The 24,155-nt window shown below is 43.2% G+C and overlaps 1 protein-coding gene across 5 annotated transcripts in view; it reads right to left on the bottom strand.

The window, feature by feature from the left end:
• PLEKHM3 (pleckstrin homology domain containing M3) overlaps positions 1-24,155 on the bottom strand; it is a 120,916-nt gene that overhangs the window by 17,082 nt on the left and 79,679 nt on the right. For 4 of the 5 annotated variants that reach the window (XM_056350391.1, XM_056350390.1, XM_056350389.1 and 1 more), the window contains one exon: positions 5,381-12,032. In XM_056350391.1, the coding sequence (XP_056206366.1) occupies positions 11,855-12,032 (178 nt within the window). In that variant the 3' untranslated portion in view covers positions 5,381-11,854. Of the gene's footprint in view, positions 1-4,445; positions 4,575-5,380; positions 12,033-24,155 lie in introns of those variants that run through there. The other variant, XR_008823717.1, reaches the window with a different exon arrangement.

The raw sequence follows: 24,155 nt of genomic DNA, 5'->3' as shown, positions 1-24,155 counted from the left end.
GAGGCTGAAGAGCTCATGTGATGAGGACACCACTGAGATTTCATGGGAAAAGATCACACACAAAGCCCAAGGGGATGCTGGTGCTGTGGCACTCTGCTCTGGGTACAGATGCAAGAGAAAGTGCTCACCTCTTATTGAACTGAGCTTAAAATACCCTTTTTCTGCACAAGGATAGTGGGGCGCAAGGACAGGGTATCCTACAGTGGCGGTCCTGTGGAGTAGGAGCCTGCGGTGCTGTTGGGAGTAGGGGAACACACTGGGCCACATCTCCAGCACCAGCTGAGCGGAGGACTGGAGGACTGAAAGGGACAACAGATGACATGGGAATGAGGCTGTTTATTGCCACTGTGACACCTCCCAGGACTCAGAGGGAGGGACCAACCCAGTCTCACACATGGGCTGGAGTGAGCTCATGCACTGTGAGGGCTGCCCCAGTGTGAAGTTACCCCTGGAGTTTAGAGGCTGATGTATCTGACAAGTGAGGGACAGATTTCAGCTCTACTCATCAGCTTTTAAGATCCAGTCTGGGACAGGAAACGGCATAGGCAACGCTTCTGGGAAGGAAGTATGGAAGGCTCATCCAGTTGCCTAGGCTCAAAATTATTTCAGACAGCTGAGAGACATGGAATCAAACACTGAAGCGCTCAACACCTACCCACCTGTTTTCCAAACAGCCCATATCAGCTCCCGCAGAGAACAGTGAAGACCAGCAGGTGTGGAGCACTCTGGTTCCTGACACGAAAAGCAAAGCAAGCCAGGCTGGCAGCAACGCTTGGATTTATGAAGGGCTCTGAAATGTCTCTTCTCCACAGAGATGCTTCTTTTTTTTTGAAGCTGGCTGATTTCTGAGCAGCATTGTCCAGAGCAGGGTCAGGAAGCAGGCAACTCTCTATCCATGGCAGGACCGCTGTGGGACTGCTACGGTGGGGAATACTTCTGCTAAATGCTTTGATGGAAAATAATTACCTCCTGCGTCTGGAAAGAAGCAGGAAAACACCCTCCCATGCAGTGTCATCTAACCAGGGAACAACTACATAGGAATCACCTCTAGTGGAAGAGCAATACCTCTCTGCAGCAAGACTAGCAGGTCCCATGTATCGGCTTGGCTTGGAGAAGAAATCTTGCCATAACCTCATGAAGACCAGAGACAATGAGCATGGAGGACAAACTGAGGACAAAGGAGCCACAGAGCCATGGACAGGCAGGCACTGTGCCTGGATCTAAACTCCCTGGTGCTCTGACTGATTGGGACTGGCATTTCAGTTTCGTCCACTACATATAAACACTGAGCTCAGCTGCAAAGTCTGGTCCTGCAGCCAAAATGTTGAGGGGAAGCCTACTGTGAGCCCAGTGTGAGAAGTGAAGCTGCAACAGCCTAGAGCTGAAAGTGTGCCGAGCCCAGGGTACACTGTGCAGAAACCCTGGGACACTGGGCTCTTGCTCTTTTCATCTCACGACCACCCTGAGCCCAGAATTTTTCTTAATGTCTTCTCTCAGCTTTTATGGGCCCTTGTCAGCATTTCTATGAAACACCAGAGGACAATACAGTTCAGATATATCCCTGCTCCCTGGGAGGAACCCTCATCTCTCTGCTGACTGCAAGGTGGACTTGTCATCTGTGTTAGGCTCCTAAAGTTTGGTGGTGGCAATATCTCCCCCAAGACAAAATCACTAGTTACCTACTCTAAACATAGTAAACGTGCTGCTTCTGCTTGCCCTCCCCTAGCAGGCCTCCACACAGCTCCTGCTGACAGCTATGGAAACATTCCCATGGATTACCAGGGGTGCTGGAGGAGGGCCTTATATAGTGAGACTTCTCTGCCTCCCCTTTGCCCTAAGCCCTTCACAGAAGTACTTTATTGTTTTATGACAGTACAGTTACACTTGACATAAATCTCTAAGCACAGCTAACAATGTCAATACTGTGTAAATACCTACAGTAGAGACCCACATTTTATTATGCCTTCGCCCTCTTTTACCTGTTATCACCCAGGGTTAAGTCTGCGCTAGATGCACACGCATTTTACAAGGAATCGGCCGATCTTACACACTGCTACAGCTCATGTCTCTAAACACTGAGAGCCCAGCTCTGGTTCTTTCACAAACTGCAGCTTCCATTGGAGTTAGCTGAGCTTGAACCTGCTTGAAGGATCGATCACGCTGTCTGTTAAATCAGAGACGAGCACTCTTCAGAAGTGCAGAGTCCAAGCCAGAACAGGACGTTTTGCAATGTGTACACAACAAACAACATCCACCAGTGTCACAAGCAATTGTGTCTGAAGACAGAATGGTGCTGGGTCTGTTTTTCCACTCTAACCTTGGTCCTGTGTGAGTCTGTACCCCCTGCTCTCAGAAATCAGGATTACTTGCAAGGCAAGACACCAAGTCAGTGGAGAGCCACTAGACACTCATCATGTTTCATGACTTAGTTGTTGCACTTTAGGTACCTGCCTGCAGCATCAGTCACAAATGAGATTAATTTACAATCTTTAGTGCTAGGAAAGTACTTTGGACTGAGCTGCTCCATGCACACTGATTACTCTATTGCTTTCTTACGCAGACTCAGTGACTTCATTTTCTTCTTTTTAAACAATACTTAACTTTGCTAACATTTCCTTCTTATTCCCTGCTAAATACACTATATTGTACCTACATGATAAACACCTGGAAACTTTCAAGTCAATGAAAGTTCAGGCCTTAACACCAGCTCTTATCTGACTTCTCTGCTTTCCAGATGAGCCTCACAACTTCATTTTTAATATCTGAGGCTAATGCCTTGAGCTCAATTACAGAAAATCAAAAGTCACTTACTATAAACGGCAGACTGACTTCTGAGCAAGTTTACAGCCTCAATGCCAATTTGTCTATGCTGAAAACGGTTGGAATTTACTCCTGCCTGCCTTGGAGGCTTTGTCTGGTTTTACTTGTGACACCTGATTATCTGAGATGCTTTTCACCACCTTCTCATAGTGGTAATAATCAGGCCTCTAGATGGGACCACTAGTTGGGAGAGTATTTAGTTAAACAAGAACTATTTCAAAAAGACAGTCCAGAGCTATGTATACACACTCCCAGAATATTTTTGTTTGCCCTCAGCATGCCTTTCACTGAAAAAGTATGGTAAGCCTCAGACCTGGAAGGTCCCTCTCTGTCCCTAAGGAAAGGAGGAGGAAGCTAGCTTCAATTGAGTTAATCTATTACTGTAGCGTAATTGGGATTGTATCATACATGTTATGGAAAAGTCGAAAGAAAAAAAAAATTACTTCCTTCAGCCAGCCTAGAGAATAGTTCTGGACAAGGAGCTTGTACCATTTCATTTATTTTAGACAGTGTCCTCAGGACTTCACAAGCTTGAGGACACTGTCACTTATTCCCAGAAGAAGAGCTGCATTCCAGTTCTGCCACCTTTTAGAAAACCGGCCACCTCCCCATATTAAAGCAAAGTTAATTTTGGTCTAAGAGCTAGAAAGGTAACTTTTTAAAAAGGAACTGTCCTGACCTTTTAAGAGAAGTGCTGGAGCTTGTCTTAGCAGGCTTAGGCAACATGAACCATAATACCACTCATGGGACTTGGCCATAGGCGGTGATCAGCTCTTCTGGCTCAATGTATTGTAAGGCATTTAACATGCAACAAGAAAATGTAAGTACAAAATCCAACAGACTGGCTGTTGGACCTAAGGGGTTATAAGATTTGCCCATGATCTAATATCCCCAAACACATAAGCTTATATGGTTATAAAACACTGTTTTGCCCCACCAGCATGAGGAGTATCAACCATGAAGAGCACAAGGTGGCCAGTCTGTGTCCCTTGCTCAGCATCAGAAATGAATGCCACTTTGCCACTGTTTCCCAAGGGACCTGGAGGGGACAATGCAATTCATGGTCTGACTGGTATTTTCTGTGGCCTGCTGCGTGAAAAGCTAGCTAATAAATTAACAGAAATGGTTAACATAACCCAAAAAGCATGGCTTTTGGGGGTGCATGTGCAGGAGAACAGAGCTGCCAATGAAAGGTTTTATTGGCAGAGCTACACCTCACTGGAGGGTACAGCTTTCACGTAATGACAATGTACAACAGGGAGAAAAATCCCACCACTTTAGTTCCTGACTGGAACCAAAAGAAATACTGCTTGAGACTCCAGCCCCAAGCTGCCCATGACAGCTACTGGAGGATGTCCTTTCAGCAGCTCATTTCAGTGAGGGTTCATACACTGTAACAGAGCACAGCAGGGAGGCTGGGAAGGGGCAAGGAGGAGAGAAGAGGTTGTAAATACAGCCACCAGAGGACAGAAAAAATCCCAACCAAAGTGCTCCTCCCAGGGCTCCCTAGGCCCCACGGTCTCTGCTCTGTGCCGATGCTTTTTCCCACCATCTCTAACAGGGTGAAGTGAGGATGGGATGTGGCAGTGAAAGGGGGAGGACCTGTCATAACAGAATTTGCTCACCTTGTAAAGCAAATAAGAAGGAAGAGAAGGTCTTGCACGTGGTTTTCTTGTGCAGCTTGTGTGGTCCCTGTCATATATTAACTCCTTGCTTGTAGCTGATTTCATCACAGGGATGAAGTCCAAAGGTTCCTGCAGGAGAGAGGATTGACATTCCTGGTGGACTTCTGGTCTTTCTGAGGAGGGGCAAGACAGTGAGGAAAGGCATGTGTCTTTCTCCTTGAAGGCCACAAGAGCATGGGGCTAGGTGTGGATTTCTCTGGGGGCCCTCAAGCCGGGGGTTTAGGTCCATGAGCTCCACCACAGCTCAGCACTGTGATCCTTACAGTCACCAAATCCACAGCTCCCTGGAGCTGTGGAAGCTCCTCAGCTGGTGCACTGGAAGAAGCAGCCCAGAAGAGCAGGAATCATGCCTGCTCAACACCCGCTAGTCAGACAGCCCTTACAACATGGGCAAACCCCTGCCCTTCCAGCCCTTCAGTGGTCCCTTCAGTCCAGCTGGGAGATGCCTCCCTTACTTGGGATTCCAGGCCTTGAGCTTGGACCCTTCTGGCAGAGGTCCATGTGACAGCCACGCAGTGGGGAGCTGCCTCCCTGTGCCTCCCGTGTGCCTCCCAGGAGCCCTGTATCCAGAGGTGCCCAACAACAACAGCTCCCAGTAAGCTCCCCTGGAAGCTGTTGGGGGTCAGCACTATTAAAAATTCAGGTATCCGTGGCTTTCAAGAAACACAAGAGATTTAACTGGGAATCCAAACCCACAAAGCTTGATGCAGTCACTAACCGTATTTCCAAAGACCTCCCAGCTCAGACTCAGGAACTGTAAATATCATAATTTGCTTGGATTTGGAAGACTTTCACCAGCAGGAAACTAGCACTCTTTCAAAGCTTGTCCTACCCGTGGTGCAGTACCCACCAGAAGGCAAATCAAAAAGGACGAGTAACATTTTTTTAGTGTTTATTGAGAGTTGCCTTTATACACGAGGGAGGGACTGGTGCACTAATGCCATCACAAGTGAACCCAAATAAACCCCGCTCAAGTGTCGACAAGCAATTCAACTCACTGAATTTAAATTATAGCATTATTACACATCAATAATAAATTAAGGCTATTGCCTAGTAGTTGCAGATAATTTAAAAAAATCCTTGTCAAGAGTAAAAAACCAACCAAACAATGTAAACACAAGAACAATGAAACACACATAATGATGTTGCCAATAGGTTAATAGTGGCACCACACGTAATGGTTTTCCAAAAACTCAGGGTGCGCTGCCAGTGATGCTAAATCCATCACAAATGCTGCAGGTGAGCTGGTGCTCTGGCAGGAAGGAACGCCCAGGCTGCCAGGGCCAGCACCAGCCACTGCGCTCTGCTGCCCGTGCCCGGCTTCTACCTGCCTTGGCTGAACTAAAGTTGATTTGGAAGCTGCCTTTATCACTTAAAACTCTTCAAAGACATGTTTTGCTCATTAGTTCTTACTCTTGCTTAGCTCAAGTATAGAAGGGACTGTATAAGCTAACCAGATGTCACACGTGTCAATGCCATTAAAAATCAGGCCCAAAGTACACTTCAGTTTAAGTAAGATCAACTTTGTAGACAAGTGCATCAGCAAAATGTAACGATTTCTTTTTCCACCAAAACAACGCTGTGTATTCAAGGATTTATACTGGTTTAACATGTGCGTTAGACACAAATAAATAAATGAGCCGCTGACATTTGTGCAATTAGATGAGGCCTAATAGACTTTGCTCCTAGAGAGCTGACAGCTTTCCAGGCCTGGACTTCTCGGATGCTGCCCACAAGTGGCATCTCTGTGACTGGGATTAGCAGCCACCCTAAGGAATTTGGACGAAGTTGGCATTTTAAGATATGACCCAAGCCAGTGTGTGCACACCAGGGTTTTCAAATAAAGGAGGACTTTGCACATTACCATCCGGGCTGTCTCCTCACAACACTGCTAAAATGCAGCAACAGCACTGCCATGTCAAATGGGATCCTGCTACTGGTGTCAAACGTGGACTTAAAAGATCACAGTCAGTATGGACACGTGTTCAGGGCTGATACATACTGGAAGAGTTAGCCACATACTTTAGCAAATAATGCTAAAATTTAAGTAGGTTAACCCTCTCTCCAAGGTGAGGCTGACCAGACGCTCACTAGGTTAACCTTCAGGGAACCAGGCTGCATCAAAATGAAGCTTTGAGGAAATGCCCTCACTCCCCAGCGCTGGACCCCGCTGTGCATGCGGGTAGGGGGTGCCTATGGGAGGCCCTTGCCATGCGGCGTGGTCTGGGCCAGCGGTCCCAGAAGGAGCACAATTGCATGTGACCCAACTCTATTTTAATGCCTAGTGCTTGCCATTATTGCATATGCGCAGGTCCTGAAGGTCTCACATAAGCACCATCACATTTCTGGCTGAAAAGAAGCCCAGCTAGTCTCCAAAATATAGGTAATAAAACCCAACACAATCTCCATGCCACCCTTTCTCATATTTCCCTCTCAAAGCATAGACAGTAAACACATTTTATGGTCACCCCTCTTAGCAAGACAGAAACTTCACGAGCAAGGGTTTCGAGCTCCAATGCCAAACACACTGCATCACGGCAGAGCATTCCTGACAAAATACTTCACTTTTGAAAATTTAAGGCACCAAATTGAGCAAAAGTGAGGGGTTTCCATGTAGCTTGGTGTCTTCAGAGCTGGTACATGCAGCCTGTAGAGCTCACTTCATGAAGGGAGAACAAGCAAACCAATTTACTCAGCTGCCTCTGCAAAAGAGCATGCGCAGCCACAGGAGAGTTTCAGTTCAAGCCTACAAGTTAATCGAACAGCAGATTCAATCAGGAAATCCAAACCAGGAAGATAGACACTAATATACAGTACTGTAAGGCACTCCTACTGGGAAGGGAAAACTGGAGGGCAAATTACAAAGGAGAGAATGATCAGACTCGACTGGTTCAAAAGCAACACCATGAGCTATGAAGCTCAAAGTCCAGCTGTAGGCTCAGCACTGTGAGCAAAGACAGGGAAGGGGCAGTGAGAGAGAGAGGGTGGACTGGCTTGCAGCAGGAAAATAGAGAGAAGATTATGGTGATTACTCAATTACATTTCTTTTCTACAGACCAACAGTCAGTTGCAATCCAGGCCGTGACCTTGGGAAGCCTGGGAAACTCAGTGGCTTCTGCTGCTACAGGGAAAAAGCATAATACAAGTGTGCAGCTTCCCCACTTCATTGTTTAATAAATATCCCCTGCTTTTTTTTTTTTTTTTTAAAGTCTTCAGGACGTTATCATCAATCCATTATAATACACACAGTATCCTGATATTAAGAGAAGCTTTGACAAGAGGAGCCCTAGAGGTACCCTGATGATTTACTCCTAACAGGGCCACGAGAGCTTGTGGAGTATTGTGGAAAACCAGTTCCTCACCAAAAAGTACCTTCTCCCACTTACCTAGGAAAGCCTCACACCTGCCAATTCCTATCATCCCAGCAATGAGCTCATATTGGTATGTGCCAGCCACAATGTTGTGTCACATCACAAACCCATCATTTTTTATCACCTAAGACAGGCCCAAAAAAGCAATAAAAAGATTTCTACGTAAGAGAGCCAAATTCCTCTTTTATAGGTTGGTAATATAAAAAAGAAGTGCAATTTCCATCCCCTAGGTAGGTCTTTCTTCCCATTAAAGGAAAGCTACAGGGTCACGGTAAAGAGGAAAAGAGACTTGAATAAGGATCGCTACAGTGTCCTAGATTAAAACAATATGTATCTAACTAAACTGAGATGAGACATTTCTAAGTAGTTGTAGAGTTAGGCTATAGTCCATTGCGGTGAAGTACCCTACTTCTACACCGATTACAAGTTCTGTACAAGCAAAAGCAGTACCCGGATGTACAGATCAATCCCTCCCCCATCAGCTATGAAAGCACCTCCTCTGTGAAGGAGACAAACAGCACATTTTATTCCTGATGCACAATTAAAAGCTGTTGTTAAAATTTATTGCATGTGTGGGTAGGACAAGATGTAACTTCACCTGGGGATGGGGGGTGGAGAGAGCTGTGCAATCCGGAAAGACCGCAGGTACTTTGCCAGCCGATGCCCACCCAGAAGTCTGCAGAGCAGAGCCATGTGCAGGCTATGGGCTGCAGGTTGGGAAAAGAATCTAAATGGGGACCAGCATACAGCACTGTCAGTACAGCAGAGGCAACCACCCAGGGGTACGGCGCTGTCTGACACCCAGACCGTCTCTACAGGACCCCAGACTGAGTCCCCTTCTGGCAGATGGCTCTTGCAGGAAAACTGTCCTGTTAGACTTGGGTCTTCTGAGCTAGTAATGTGAGCAGTAGTTTCAGTTTACTCTTTTGCCTTGCAGTCCTGAAAAATGAATAGGGCTTGTTCCTACTGCATCGGCACCTTCTGAGGCCAGGCTCAAGCCTTTCATTATGCTTACGAAAGGCAGCAACAGAAGACTTTATCTTAACTGTTCATACAGAGTAACTTTTTTTGAACAGGAGCTAGGCATCCCTGAGAGGAAAGCATCTTCCACATCACAGTCTGCTCCTATAGCTACTGTGAAAAGCTGTATTACTTTTCCAAAGTAGAAATGAACATGTATCCATTTTAGAAACTGGCTTTTTTACCACAACATTGGATTTTAAAGAAGTGAGTTTGACCTGTATTGTACAGCATTCTTTTACATAAAGCTTTGGGTGCTGCCAGTATATTGTAACAACACCCTTCTGCTCTTTGCCGTTAGTAATGGTAGTGGTTCCAGACCCATGACTAATTATTCCAGTAGTTTTACTGACATCATACTCTTTTTTTTTTTTTTCTTCTTTTTTTTCTTTTCCCCCTCTCCTCTCCATCAGCAAAGAAACTGCTCTGTAATACCTGCACAAACCCAGAGTAACTCCAATGCTGTCTATGTTGTTATTCCAGAATCAGCTAGGATATCTAACTACCCACACACGACTGGTACTTCGGAGATCAGGACATCTGTCAAAGTCGTAGTTTGCAATGTCTAAACCTTGATTCCCTGACTCCGTAGGGTTTTTGACAGTGCACATAAGCAGCGTTCTCTAAACTGAGCTGGACATGACCAGCATTGTAAGGGATCTTAAACACCAGAGCATGATGATATGAAGAACACCGCCCTTTTTTCTTTAATGGTCTACCATTATGTCTAGATCTAAGTTAAAATAGTACCTGCTAGATTCTGACAGTTTCAGAACTACTGGCTTTGCCACAGGACTAGTAGTAATGCATGCTGAAAACCCCAGGAGCATACTGTTTATTCAGCCAGTACCACTGCAGTTCCTGTTTGCATGACTAATTCCACAATACTTCCCTAGTGTTTGCATTGTGAACATGCAGGGAATTCTTCACGTGGGAATGGACTTGCAAGGAACATCACATCTTTAAGGATGATAGCCAAAAGCAACGCTTTTCACATGAGGAATAGTGAGCTGAGACAGACACTGCCATGTAGGGGAAGTGACAAAGGTGCATGATTCACTAGGTTTATTAAATATGGGAATCCCTATACTACTTTGCCAAGAACATGGAAAAACCCTCACTTCCTTCCAAAGAATCCCACTGAGAGAAGGACTTCTGGAAAAGAAAGGCACTGGTTGTCTAATGTATACAGATATAAACATGCTTTTATATAAATATGTATAGAGAGAGACAGTAGTTGCACTCAAAATCAAGAAAGCTCAGATTAAGCTACTTTCCTTGACTGGAAGCTAGGAAAGGTAACCACTTACACTCCAGTACAAGGCAATTCATTGTAGCATTCTACCTTTTAACATAAGCATGACGTATTCCTGTTCTTTTATTTAAAATACTTCAGCAATTAGTGAGGCGCTTCAATGACCAAGACTGCTTTCTGCCTTGAATACAACAGCCTGCAGATTATATAGGAAGCAAAGATCAGTATTTTGCATTTTCATAAACCTATGTGAGAGGAGAGGAAAAATACACATGCAACTGGCTTTTTTCTCCTGAAACAATATTTGCTTTCTGTACATAGGTGTATGTGTGTGTCTGTGTGTATATATATGTGAACACTTTCATATCTATGTAGTACACATATTACTGCAGGGTCTGGAGAAAAGAGTTAAGAATGTGGGCTGGAGGGACAATCTCTAAGTGCTTACCGGAGACGAAGCCAAAATGAATTAAACACACCGCCAGTGATGACACATCTCCCCAGTTAAATCCATCGTGTACTCCCCTTTCACAATATATGTAATTCACCACGTTTAATACTTCCCTGTGTTCCAGGTGTGTGGAGCAGAATCGTATCTCGAGGAACTTCGCTCTCCACCATGGAAGTCACTACAGAAGTATAAAATCCCTTAGTGCTCGCAGAGAACACAGGACACAAGTTGCAGATGAACACAGCAGACTAGTGTTTCACAGTTTTGGAGGCATTTTCTCACCAACGTGGGCAAGACCACTTTCCTGGCTATCAGTCTAACAGGTTCAGGTTAGAGAAACATTTAAAGTAAACTTCATGAAATAAAAACAAAACCAATGTGGACACTTAAAATGTCTTAAAACACGAGACTAGCAGGAAGTCAGAAAACAACATGTTACTGGAGATGAGGATGTGGCCTCACACAGGTCGAGAATAACCAGTGTAAAACTCAGCGGACTTCAGTGACAGAGCTTAACCGATATACCCAGCCTGAACATAAACAGTAGCAAGTCCCCTGCTTATCTGCATATGGAATAATTCACTGGGGTGGTTATAAATATATAAACAGAGCTGAAACATTATTCTGCATCTTATGTTTGCAAGCACCCCAAATAAGGTTTGATGGGAGATACTCTTCTTTCCTCAAGGAGAAGTGACAGGTAAATGCACTGATCCTTTAAAAACAGTTCTCTGGAAACACGAGGAAATGGAACCATGTGTTCACATCAGGAGCAGGTGGGTTTAAAATCATTCCTGCCCTGTTGGGTTCTGTGAAACACCTCACCAGAACCTCTGCCGAGGCTAATAATAAATAAATAATACACATAAATAAGTAGATGATTCATCAATTCTAAATGAACAACATAAAAAATAATGTGGTCAGGGCAGCAAGTGTTTACTGCCTTGATGAAAAATCTTCTCCAGAGGTGGAAAAGAAAAAGTTGGGTGCCTAATTAGCTAGACCTAAAGCATTTCAAGTAAACCACATTTTGTATGACAGCTAGAGGCTGGACTTCAACGCAAAATGCAGTTTAGCCATTGGTATTTCAAAGCCATCAAGGCTTTATGGCCACTTTGGCAGCTGCTATTCACAGATGAAGAAGGTCAGATAATATTTTGCAAAAAGACTTCTGCCTGGCTAAGCTGAGAAGCTGCTTGAACTGGCAGCTGGGAAAGGGATTCTCTTCAGACTGGCTACTGCCTTAAGAAATTCATGTGTTCTGATAAGACAACTCAAACATGTTGCAAGACTCTTCGAAGTTTTCATCCATATTCAGTCGCCTCCAGAAGGATTTCTGCTTCTTCTGCAATTCTTTACGGACACACCTGGGGCATGGCACAGCCTTCACTTTACACTCAGAGTGGAAGACAGCACCACAGCTTTCACACCTGCAAACACAAATTAGTGTCAAAATTGAATGACAAAATAGGACCAGAGCATGCAATGGACTTCACATGGATTGTGGGCAGTGGACATTCCTTCAGACAGTTCTGGTAGCTCAAAGAGCATTATGTTTCAAAAGAGTGGAGTTGCAAAAGACACCGTCTTGCCCACACCTCTGCTGGTTTAAAGCTGCTCAGGACCACAAAAGTTGACTTGCATCCATTTGCAGTTAGTTGCTGAGAATCTGGCCCAGCACTTCAGACAGAAATTTTTAGAAGGATTAACACTTATCTTCTTATTAACTAGTATTCAGGTCTATCACGGAATAGACATCAATTTTGTTTTATGAAAGACAAGTTTGCTGCTTTGGTTTGTAAATGAAGAGCAACAATATTCACTTCCATTAAGATATATTCCAGCGTCTGTAACAGCCAAGATATGACATTTTCCCGATTGAAGTTCCAGTGGTCAGCTGTTCTGGAAAGAGTAAAGTACAGTCCACTTCAACAGCAGGAGAAGAAGTCATTCCACAAAGCAAAATATGAACCAGAGGTATGCGATATTTTCTGCTCTGCGTCCTGTGGAAGATCAGACTAGATCAACACAATTACAGCTCCTGGCATTCAAAGCTGTGCTATTCTGTTCTCAAATGTGATATTATGACTTCAAAAAAATCAAATGCTCAAACAAGATGACTAGATTACTTTTGGGGCACTCTGAGGCAATGGATGTAATGTCACAGCAGATCAAGCCCCAGCAGTTCCAGATGGCTGTGGAGCAATGAAACATCTGGTGATCATGGAGCGGGCTACAACTAAACAGTTGGATATTCTCAGCCTTTCAACGCACGTAACTGTCTGTAATGATGAGTTAAGTCACTACAGCTTTGTAACCAGATGAAAAAAATAAAAAGGATGAAAGACGTGCAAAGTCTTAGATTCCAGTGGGATAATCAAATAATGAAAGCAACAAAACACCAAAATTTAAAGCAATTCTGTAATACAAATGAGGGGCATTGGTCACCCTAGTGATTCTGGGGGAAGTCTTGAAATGCCTTGCTTTTTGCCTTTTTTGCAGCTATTGTAGTCAAATGACTATATAAGAATCCAAGTACCCATTGTTATCATTAGTGGGGTTTTGTCTGTTTGCTTTAAGCTTTTTTTGTGTGTTTTTTTTTCCCTCTCGGAAACAAGATTCTTGTCCTCAAGACTGTGAAGAAAAATTGAAAACATGAAGAAATAAACCCCAAACACTGAGAAGCCCTAAGGCAAACTGTAGTACCTGGCATGCTGTCTGGCAGTACTGAGAGAAGTCCATAAGCTAACACAACCTGTTATATTAGGTTGCATCTGCATCTCACCCGTAACTTTTAAAATACTCCCGATCCTGTTCCTGGTGTAGCTGCACTTTAAGTTTTATGCAAAAGCCCAACCATGGTCTAGATTTTAGTAACTGCAGGGCTTTGAGAAGGCTATGCAGAATTTTAGAGGGACACATTTCTAGCTAGCATAAACTGGTAAAACTAAGTATAATGTTGTATATCTACTAACATCTATGCTCTCTTGCAATAAAACTTGATCATCATATTTTTAAGTCCCGCTAGTAAGTCTAAATCTGGTTTTGAATCAAGAAACTGGCTGACACAGATATTTATCATTTCTGTACTCAGAGTGTGTGTTATGGCCCTGATCCAGTGAAGCACATAAACACATGCTTAAGACTCATATCCCAGTGATTTCCTTGGGATTACTGATCTGCCTATAATTAAGTATGTGCTTACGTGCTTTGCTGGATTGGGATCTCCAAGAACAGACACACTAATGGATGAGGGAGAGAAAGAAAGGACAGCAATGTCTTTAAAACTTTACATCATTCTGAACTGACACTAATGGCGATTTTATCAAGCTAATTCTCCCTTGTTAGTCAGCAATTTGCAGTGCCCTGGACGCTGCTAGAGGGAATGATTGATGAGGAGTGTAATTTTGCGCTCTTGCACTGCCACTCCCTACACTCGCTCAATATTTCTCCACAGCGTGCATGGTGGTGACAAAACCTCTCAGAAATTGTTGCTGAAATTGATGGAGCAGGATGAGAGAGGAGCCAGCACACCTGCCTTCTCCAGTCAAAGGCCATCAGCACAGAAAAAAGTAAGATTGATGGTGTTTAAATTAACGTGGATTCATTTTTCAGAAATAAGCTTAGCAGCAGAATTAACAAAGTTTTCTCACACTGCTCAGAACAAAAAGAGCAAGAAGAAACGTCTGTGCTGTTAATTATAAGAGCTGGTGCAACAGCTGAAGCTCTGACCAGGACCCCACGCTGTCGGGCACTAACCAGAGGCAGCACGAACAGCCAGCTCCAGGTCTCACAGTGCACTGAACTGGCAGCCACTGTGACCACTGCCAGTCCATTCTGGTGCCACCACCTCTGCCTGCCTGCCACTCTGAAGACCTATTTTCTGCCTTCTCCAGTGAAGGCTGATATACTTCTCAGCCCCATCTGCAGGGTGCAGATGACAACAAAACACAGCCTGGAAGAACAGTGCTCCAAGCTGGAGAACAAAGCTGCCTCTTGCTCCCCGTAAGGACAGATAGAGAGGATACCTGTGTCAGCCTTCACCACATGCTTGCAACCCTCATTGCTAAAGAAACTCAGTCACCAGCCCAGGGGAGCAATGCTGATTTTGCTCTGCCTTTGTGCAAGTGGTAAGTTACTCCCTTTGAAGTGATGGAGCTGTACTACTCCAAGCCTTCTACAGCTTTGCTTTTCATCATGTCAAACACAGCCATTCTTAACAGACCCTGGAAATGTCAACTGGTTGACCATTCTTAATGTCACTGCAAGAAATTTTCCATTATATTTAGAATGTTACCAGAGATGTGATACCAAAAACCCCACCAAAATCATATTCCTTCATGGAATATTATGCACAGACTGCTGTGTATTTAATCCTGACATGTAATTTTATCTCCATATGTGAGTTTCACAGTTTTTCTTTACTATTGTTTTCAAGCCTCAGTATTCCAAACTGCTTTTATTTCTCTGGAGAAAAAATACATTTCACGGGTCTAAAAAAGGTCCATGTAATAGTTCACTACACTCGGCTATCTTTTCCTTAACCCTTGTTGTTGTCATAGGTAATTCACAGTTCAGGTACTATATCTGAATTCTGACTTCTTCTTTGGTTAGAGGCCAAAAAGTCCCTGCATCTTTTGTGAGACTTCTATACACCACTGATAATAAGCTGATGAGCCCACAGCCATTCAGGCCTTTCATGTTTCCTTCTTTAATGAATAACATTGCGATACTGCACATTAACAGCATCTTGCTATTTTTCAAACATTATTTGAAGAATTGGTGAACATTGCATGTTGTTTTCACACAGACTTTCAGCCTTCTAAGAAGGCATCTGAAATAGCTTCCTCTCCGGTTCAGTGTTTTCTCCCTTTTTTTCTTTCCTGATTAACTCTATTTCTGTTGAGACTATAGGGAGTGTTTTAAGGATGTTTTACTTGTTTGAACACCAGAGTAACAAAAATGCAGAGAATTATTCAATTCTCTGAATAATTTCTATTACACTGGAAAGTGCAAGAAAGGGCAAAGCTCTCCACAGCCAGCCAGGCACTACAATGTTCTTATTATTACTAGTTACAAAAGAAAAGCCTGTCTACATTAAAAGCATAAAAATCATTCCTTGTATGCTGAGGAAGTGCCGATGTTAGTGTCTCCCATTAAGTCTGAGCATTTGAAACACATACATACCAGCATTTGGTAAATTGTAAATTCTGGCAAATTCTTTTTCATGCTTCCCAAGTGTATTTCACAGGCTTATGGCTCAAGTAATTCTAGATTCTGCACAACCAACTGACAACTTGTATTTCTCTTCTGTACTGCACCACCGTTTAGGTGCCACGGGTAAGAGCAGATGCCCAAAGAGAGGGTGTAACAACAAAGAGGCCTCAAAGACCTTCCACCTTAAGTAGACAAAATAAACCAGGGATGGTCAACTGGTGGTCCAAGATGTCACCTAAAAGACAGTTTTATTTGTCTCCTAGGTACCTCACATGTTGACAGACTGACCAGCGTGACCATGTTGGGATGAAGCCACTGGGACTAGCAGGGTGTACTAGGACAGCTTCAGTACCACACACATGGGCTGTACCCAGCCAGCTTCCAAACACCAGGCAGGGAATCTAACAAGTCATGGTTATACTGTTTGTCCCCAAAATGAACAAGTGGTGGATGACAGGTATACCACCATTCCCACCTCACAAATGGGAAAAAAGATGAACTCACTTGCTCAAGGTCAGCCAGAAGCTCTTAGAAAAGCTGAGAGGGGCACAGAGCTCCCCTGTCTCACTCAGTGCCATATTCACCCACCATCCTTTCTCTTACAATTTTATATGCTAAGTTTCATTTTTTCCTTTAAAAAAACCACTTCCTTTTTACCAGACCTTGCACACGTTTGCTCAAATGAGTAGTCCGTTGAAAGGAATTTCAGTAAGGATTTGATTTAGGGCTGAACCCTTCATCGACTAGAACTCTTCGGGGTTTTTTCTTTCCCTCCATGCACAGTAAACCCAAGATAAAACATGGTTGTTTGTTATGTTTTCTTTAGGTGATGCTATACATTCACCAAGCATCCAAAATACCAAGCCACCTGTAACTTGGCTATCAAAAAACCCCAAAGAGCAAACCACAGCAGCTGAAGTAAGCCTTGCCTAGGGATTCCAGCATGATCACCTTCCCATGCTATGCACATGTGCCTGTCTGCAAGTATTTCTGAATTGTTCAGCTGTGAATATCACAGATGTGCCCTTCAAAACTCTCAGAGACTAGCAGAACACAAAGACAAGGAAAATGGACTAGCCTGTGTTCACTTACAACACAAAAAAAGCCCCAAGGGCAATCAATGCTTGACACACACGTGCAGCATTATTATTACAGTTGCCTAGGAACCAAAGCAAGGAACCTGCCTAGGGAGGGACGCCCATGTAGTAGATGAATGGAAGAAAGTTGGCACTAATATGACAATGATTTGTCCCTAGAAGGAGCTTGTTAAGACAATGCCTTGTATGCCACACGGTCTTTACCAGATACAGTAGGTTTTTTTAAACACCATACTTAAAAACTGTTAATACTTCAGACTTGCTTTTGAAAAATTTGCCTCTGAAGAGGAAAAAAAAAACCCAGGCCAAACAAAACCAGAACAGTGCTCAATATCCAGCCCCTCAAATCTTTACATCTGAAATTCCCTCTAAATGATTAATTCAGTGTTCAGGGAGCCAGCAGTGATTCAAAACATAATCAGAGTCTTCCTTTCCTTATACCTGCTCATCAGATGGGGGTTACCCTTGACATGCCAGCACAGCTTGAAGTTGCTCCTCATTTACAATGGCATGGTTGGGTCCTGGCCCCTGGGGGTACACAAACAGCAGAAATAACAACTGTAACAGCCCAGCTTGTGTGCTGGGGGAACTGAGCTGAGGGGTGAGCTGGTTACAGGCGGCAGCTAGCAAGGGTTGTACAGCAACTGCCAGCCTGCGCTGATGGGACTCACCAGGTAGATCACCCATGGTTTGCACCTCTAGGGGACAAGCCCAAACACAGCCTGATGTCTGTGACCAACGCTACCACTGCTGCTCTACTAATGCCACCCGGGGTAGCCAAAGGACACACTATCTGGTGTCCCTGCATGAAAACTGCCAGCCCAGGCTCTGCTCCTTTTTACCCAGCATGGGTTAGACTGAGCTGCTAGAAAAGCACCCCAGGCAGGGTGGGGAGGATGAACGAATAAGCCTCTATCCTGGCTCAGCCACCCAGGGCTTGCTACTGGGTGCCTCTTCGTCTGAGCCATCTCTTGCCCCAAGTCCTGTTGTGCCAGCACCCACTGCTGAGGTGGACTGCAGCCAACAGATGTGCAAAGTGGTCAGCGATATTAAAGCCTCACAAATGAGGGGAAAAGAGGGCTGCTCACGGGAAGGGAGAGAAAACCCCCAGTGCTCCACCAGTGGCGGGGGGAGCCTCAGTATCAGCTCCTCCATTGCTAGACCCAGAGAAATCACAGAGCAGGGCTTTAGTTTGGGTGCTCAGAGAACAATTCATTACAGGCCAGGGTTGAACAAGAACAGCTTGATTTAACCACCTGCTATCCTCCTCCTGTGACGGTTGTGTACGCAGGCTGAATTACCACACCGGAGCACAGCAGTGGGGTCAAGCAGGAGCCAAGGGATCTTGCAGCTCCCAGACCCCTCTTCACAGAGCTCTGTCGCTCCTGATTAAGGAGGGATGCATGTCCTCAGCTTCCCCCCAGCTTCGGCTGCAGGGATTTATGCTACACTTATCTATGTATATTTTCATACTTGCCTCCAGCAGAACTAAGGACTGACTGTCAACCTCAGCACTGCACCTCGCAAGTTGTCTAAGTTCAGAGATCCCAAGCCATGTAACGTGGCCTGTACACAGCAGTTCACAATATAATACTAAATATATTCTATTTTTATATATATAAATATATAAATACTAAAATCAGTATTAAAAAATTTGATCTGAAACTCATGATTACACTGTAGTGAGTGGAGCTAGGTTACTTTGGAAAGGGGAAGAGCCCTGGCAGATCCGCTACTCGCAAACCACTGGTGAGGCTGAGATGCCACAGATATTCAAGTGTTTACATTGCTCAGACACATATCCTCTGCCTCTGCTAGCTGCAACAGCATGAACTGGACTTCGCCCCTCCACCTGTCTTATTATTAATTAACTGTATTCACAAAGTAGTGGTTGAAGACCTAAAAGCAAAGATTAAGGCATATTATTAACAGTAATATTAACATACTGCCCTCAACTGTTGTAATTTGACTGCATGAGTCTACAATTTTGCTTTTTTCTGTAAGTCTCAAGTCTGGAAATCCTGTGATTACATTTATTAAAACAGAAAGGTAAAGGCATCTGGACTTCAGAGCTCTGCCATAGCGTTGAAGACATGCCTATATGGACCCAAGATGGAAAAAAACAGCTTAACATTTAAAAAATAAAGTAAGTACAGAAACAAAAAGATTCTTAAGGTAATCGTAGAATTTCTGAGTGCTTAGAGCTGGCAGTGTTGGCTTTTATAGGCTAAGTCTGTCTTAGAAGGGGAATTTGCATGAGGAAGGAGAAGGAAGAACTAAGAGGTCTTGACTGGCAAGTTGGAAATATCTAGAGTGAGGAAGAAGGCTGAGCAGAGAGCTGCAAAGAAGAAACTGGAAGCAAGACGGCTGCCTCGTTCAGCCAGCAGTACAAGGCAGCACTGCAGAGACCTTCCTACTTGAAATAGGAATCTGCCTTTACCATGAATATTCTAGTTAATACCACTCTGAAATGAAGCAGATAAAAACAACCTATAAAGCTAATTCAGTTCTAAAATACAATGCTTGATGAAAAAGCCAGTGTATTTTATCTCTTTCTTTTTATGTGTTCTAGGTAACACTACTGCACTAGCCTGCACAGACAAAAATCAGAAGATCTGGGCCAGAAGATTTTGACCAGTTTTGACAGATTCAGATGAAATTAAATTATCGAGAGAACCTAACACCTACTTAGTAAGTTTCTTTAAAGAAAGTGCTGAGCAGATCACTTCAGGGTGCTTTGAACCAACTATCAACACCCGATAAGCTAAGCTCTTTCAAAAATTAAGTACTAAACTTCTAGCACAGCTCAGGTAAACTGGGCTTGGGAAACGGATGTCTAGTATAAAATGAACTTTTCAGAGCAAGAGGGAAAACAATGTACTTTGAGTGATGCCTTTGACCTGTGCCAAGGTAATTCCTGGAAATGCTCTGCACTACGTATTTCAGTCTCTCCACCTAATATCTATCTTTAACATTCTCCCAAAGTATCAAATAGCTGGTTTTGTCCAGTGACACAACATCCATAACACAGTGAGCTGTAATCTTGCAAAGACTTCGGCACGCGCATAGAGCTAAGCGCTGCCTCAGAGCCTTTAGTAAGACTTCCTGCTATGTGTAAAGTTAAGTACATTCATAGGTCTTATCAGGATGGTGGCCGAAGATTATAGAGGCATCCAAGCTGATTGATATAGTCAAGCCTGTTCTGTGGCACATCTATTTTTAAAATTGGGTCTTCTGGTTTGTATCTTAAAAGGTCTACATGCCTTAACTGATCTGTAGAACAAATTAACTTTGCAAAGTGAAAACAGTTTAGCCTTGATAAATGCATATGAACACAAAAGAGCAACTCTCCAGGGTTCACATACATCGACAGTCACCACATAAAAGGCAACGAATTGACTAAATCACAAGCAAGTAGCTTTACCAGCAAAACACAACAAACTGCCTGTGAAAGGAGTCCCTAGGATGCTGACACACAGGCAAGACCAAAACTTTATTAACTGGGTAGCATATATCAATCTTAAACACAGCTATAATTACTTAATTATCTAACTGGTCACAAAACTCTTTCTAATGAATAATCTATTATTGTTCCAATGGTATTTTTCCTCATTATTGCTTAAGTTTTAAAACTTGTTAAATATTGTTCTAGGTTATAGAACAAACACAACCACATGCTACAGACAGCAGTATCACTACACGGGCATTTTCTTTTCACCTCTGTTGTTTGTTTGTTTTTAATTTTAGAAGAAAGGAATAAAAACTTTTCACCATGGTAATGAAAAATAAGCAATATCAGAATAACTTGAAGAGCATAGCCTGGCTGCTAACAAATGGACAAGAATAGGTCTAACAAGTCAATTCATAACCAGGGATATTTAAATATTTCACAACAGTTGTAAAAATAAAATTAGTGATATAATAGGGTAATTTTGTATGATTATTTACTAAATTTAAGCCCAGGGCGAATTTGGTCCAATAAATAAAACAGGAGGTAGATGCTCAGGTTAAGTTGCCAGAGCTCCAGCAAAGGCAGAGCTGTGCAAATTTACGTTAGCTGGCAATTTGCTCCATGAAACTGCAATTAACTCAGGAGGATTTAAATATAGTCCTCATTATTTAAAGGCCTTCAAAAAGATGCTGAAATTGTGACATTTAGAAAGAATCCTGATGAATTGTTATATAAATATGGTGAAGACAGAAAAGAGGGAAATGGGGGGCAGAGGAATCAGACTGACTGGAAGAGGCACCCAAAAGGATGGGACAATTTTTAGAAATTGTTTAACTACTGAATCACAGCTTTCATTACGCTCTGTGCAGAATGGCCACCTCCCAAGAAAAGCCACAGAAAGGAAATATCATTAGAAAGCTTATGACTTTGTGAGCCCACTCTTACACTCAAGGCAGAAAACTGTTGTGCTGTATTGTTCAGCAGGATGTAAAGAGCCTGCCAAGCACAGCCCACAGACCCGCTAATTAAGTGAACTGATTGTGTTTGTTTTGGAACCGTTTGCCAACAAAGGAATGTGTCATGCTGATTAGTGAGAGAAGGGTATGTAATATATGTGTATTCAAACCCTGAGGAGTGCATAACCCAGGTATTCACTCTGTTTGCTCAAGGACTGACAAAAATGACTCTCAAGCAAATAACCTGACCAAAGAGAAACTCCAGCCCTCGAGAGGGGCCCTGCTTTTCTCTCAGCTGTATCTATCCAAAGAAGATCCATCCTTCATGAATTCCTACTGAAGATTGCTCCAGAAACTGCTGAGAATGTTTTAGAGAGAAACAATCTCTTCACCTCAAAGCTGTCCTAAGAGACCATGAAGATGGAAAAGTAACAGCCAGCTGAGAATCACCTCGGAATTGTGCCCTCTGACAGCTGTCACTCTTCTTTCCAAAGAGCAAGAAAGGTCAGGGAGGTAGCCAGAAAAACAAATGCCAGCTCAACACACCCCACCACCACCCGCACACATGCAAACAGACCACTTTTCAAACATTTCAACAGAGAGATGAAGTTTGCAAAAGCTGTCATACACCCACTTTTGAATATTTCTAACCTAACAGCACAATTTGCTGGCAGAATTAGTAGCATGCTCAAAAGCCAATGAGCAACATTCAAAAGCAAGAAGGAAAACATGGTCTTCAGAGCTCAGCTGCTCCTCCCTCCCAAACTCAGCAGCTACAGCCAAGGTACCTGACAGTCCAGTACTGAGTATAAAATGTGAATATTATGTTGTAGACACCAACTCCAGAAAACCAGGATGGTGAAAGTGAACTGTAGTCAATTCTCACTGCACACTGTGGACTCAGAACAGTACAACTAAATCCCAAATCTCAGTTAACTGTTCACTCAGAGCTCTGTATGACACTTAACAAACAGGGAAAGCTGAACACGTCATCAGAAATTTCAGGTGTAATTGCAAGTCTTCACACGAACGTTTCGTGACTTGCCAGTCCATCTGCCACAGGTTACTCTGTACATTATTTCACCTCAGCTTACCCTTGTCGCTGTAGTGGTCAGCACACCTACCTCAGAAATCTCTCAACTGTAAGAGATGGAAAAAACACAAACCCCCTCTAGCCTGCCTTCTCCCTCACTGCTTTGCAGCTGATGAAGCTGCACAGTAAAACATATAAGAGCTCCTCTCTTGGCATGACTTGCCTACAGTCTGAAGGTGGACAAGAGCAAAAATACGGAACTGAAATAATCTGGTTAGTTTCAGAGGTACATGCACACACATGAGCAGTAATGAGATGAGAAAACTAACTAGGAAGGGAAATGGAAAATTCTGGGGATAAAAGCAAGATTTAGTGATAAGGAGTACAAAAGGAGTAAGCAGAACGACCTCTGACAAAGTTAAAAGGAAAAATATTGGAGGACCTCTCATGTTGATCGTGTTCTAATTAAAATCATTAGCAAAGACCACTGTCTTTGGCATGACATCAACCACAACTTCACATTTGTAAAACATGAACAGAAGTCCTTCTGGTTTCTAATTCACATAAAATGAGGAGCCAGAGCAGCTTCTTTTGGCTTTCACTGAACTGCTGACAAATACTACTTGATTCCAGAAGGTTTTAAACTCTGTAATTGTGAGGTATGCCTGATCTCAGCTGAAGGGCGGGGGAACAATATACATCCAACAATGGTTTTGTGACCAAAAATCCCCCAGACAAATCAAATGCACACAGATTTCAAGTAAACCTGTCTTCCCAAATGCTCTTACACCTTCTCATCAATCTTTCAGGAATATCTTCAGTCACCTCTTACACAGCCTCAACAGACATTGTATGTTTTATGTCATCTTAGTCTTTCTCTTTTTAACTCAGCCTATCTCACCATGCACCCTAGGTACATTCTTTCTTGAAAGCCATTTATAGAGCTCAGCTGCACACCTTGTTTAGCTTATGTCCACCTCTTTGTCAATGCATCTTTTAGAATGAAAGTCTGGAGAAAGAATGCACAAACAGCCTTTGAAATAGGTCAGGCTGAAAATCCCCAAAGACTAGTCCCTGGTTGCTTGTAATTTAACATCTTTGTGCATGCAAGGGAATCAGATTCTTAATGAAGCCCTTTTAACAGGCTGGTCCTGATTGTTTCCAAAGGTGGCTCTTCATTTTTTTTCCCCTTCAATGGAACACTTTGGAGAACAAATTAAAATTACTGTATTTGAAACAGCCAAAAAAGTACTTTTCTAAGGAGGAAGGCTGTGCTGTCAGACATACTGTCTTTCTGTTGAGTTAAAAGAAAATATTTTTAAAATCTCCTTTATTCAAAATCCAAGACATTTCTGAAAAACAGCAGTAACACTTCTGTGTTGCCAAGTCTGCTCTGGTTTCCTGCATTTTGCTACTAGGTTTTCCATGCAACTCCTGTCCCTGATCTGGCATCCAGTACTCCATATAATATGAAATGTTCTTTTGTTTAGCTTAGGACTGGCATATGCTTATACTTATTATGTAGCCACCTGAGAAAAGCAAAGTCATTTAAAAAAAAATAAAATCTTGTACACACAGGCAACAGAGGAGTATGCACACAGAAAAACAGAGAACTAGCCATAACATTTCATGCGGAAAACACTTCAGAATAGATGGTTATTTTTTTTATAATGGACAATCCCAGCACATCATGGGCTCAGTGACGTCCAGAAAGATGTCTGTGATCACCCCAGAGAATTCATCTGGCTTTTCAAGACACCTTTCAAACTCAGAGGAGCTTTGGATAAATCACAGTGTGA

Source organism: Falco biarmicus, chromosome 8 (assembly GCF_023638135.1).
Source record: "Falco biarmicus isolate bFalBia1 chromosome 8, bFalBia1.pri, whole genome shotgun sequence".
Classification (NCBI taxonomy): Eukaryota; Metazoa; Chordata; class Aves; order Falconiformes; family Falconidae; genus Falco; species Falco biarmicus.
Note: the sequence above shows the minus strand (reverse complement) of the source record. Positions and strands in the feature narration are given on the sequence as shown.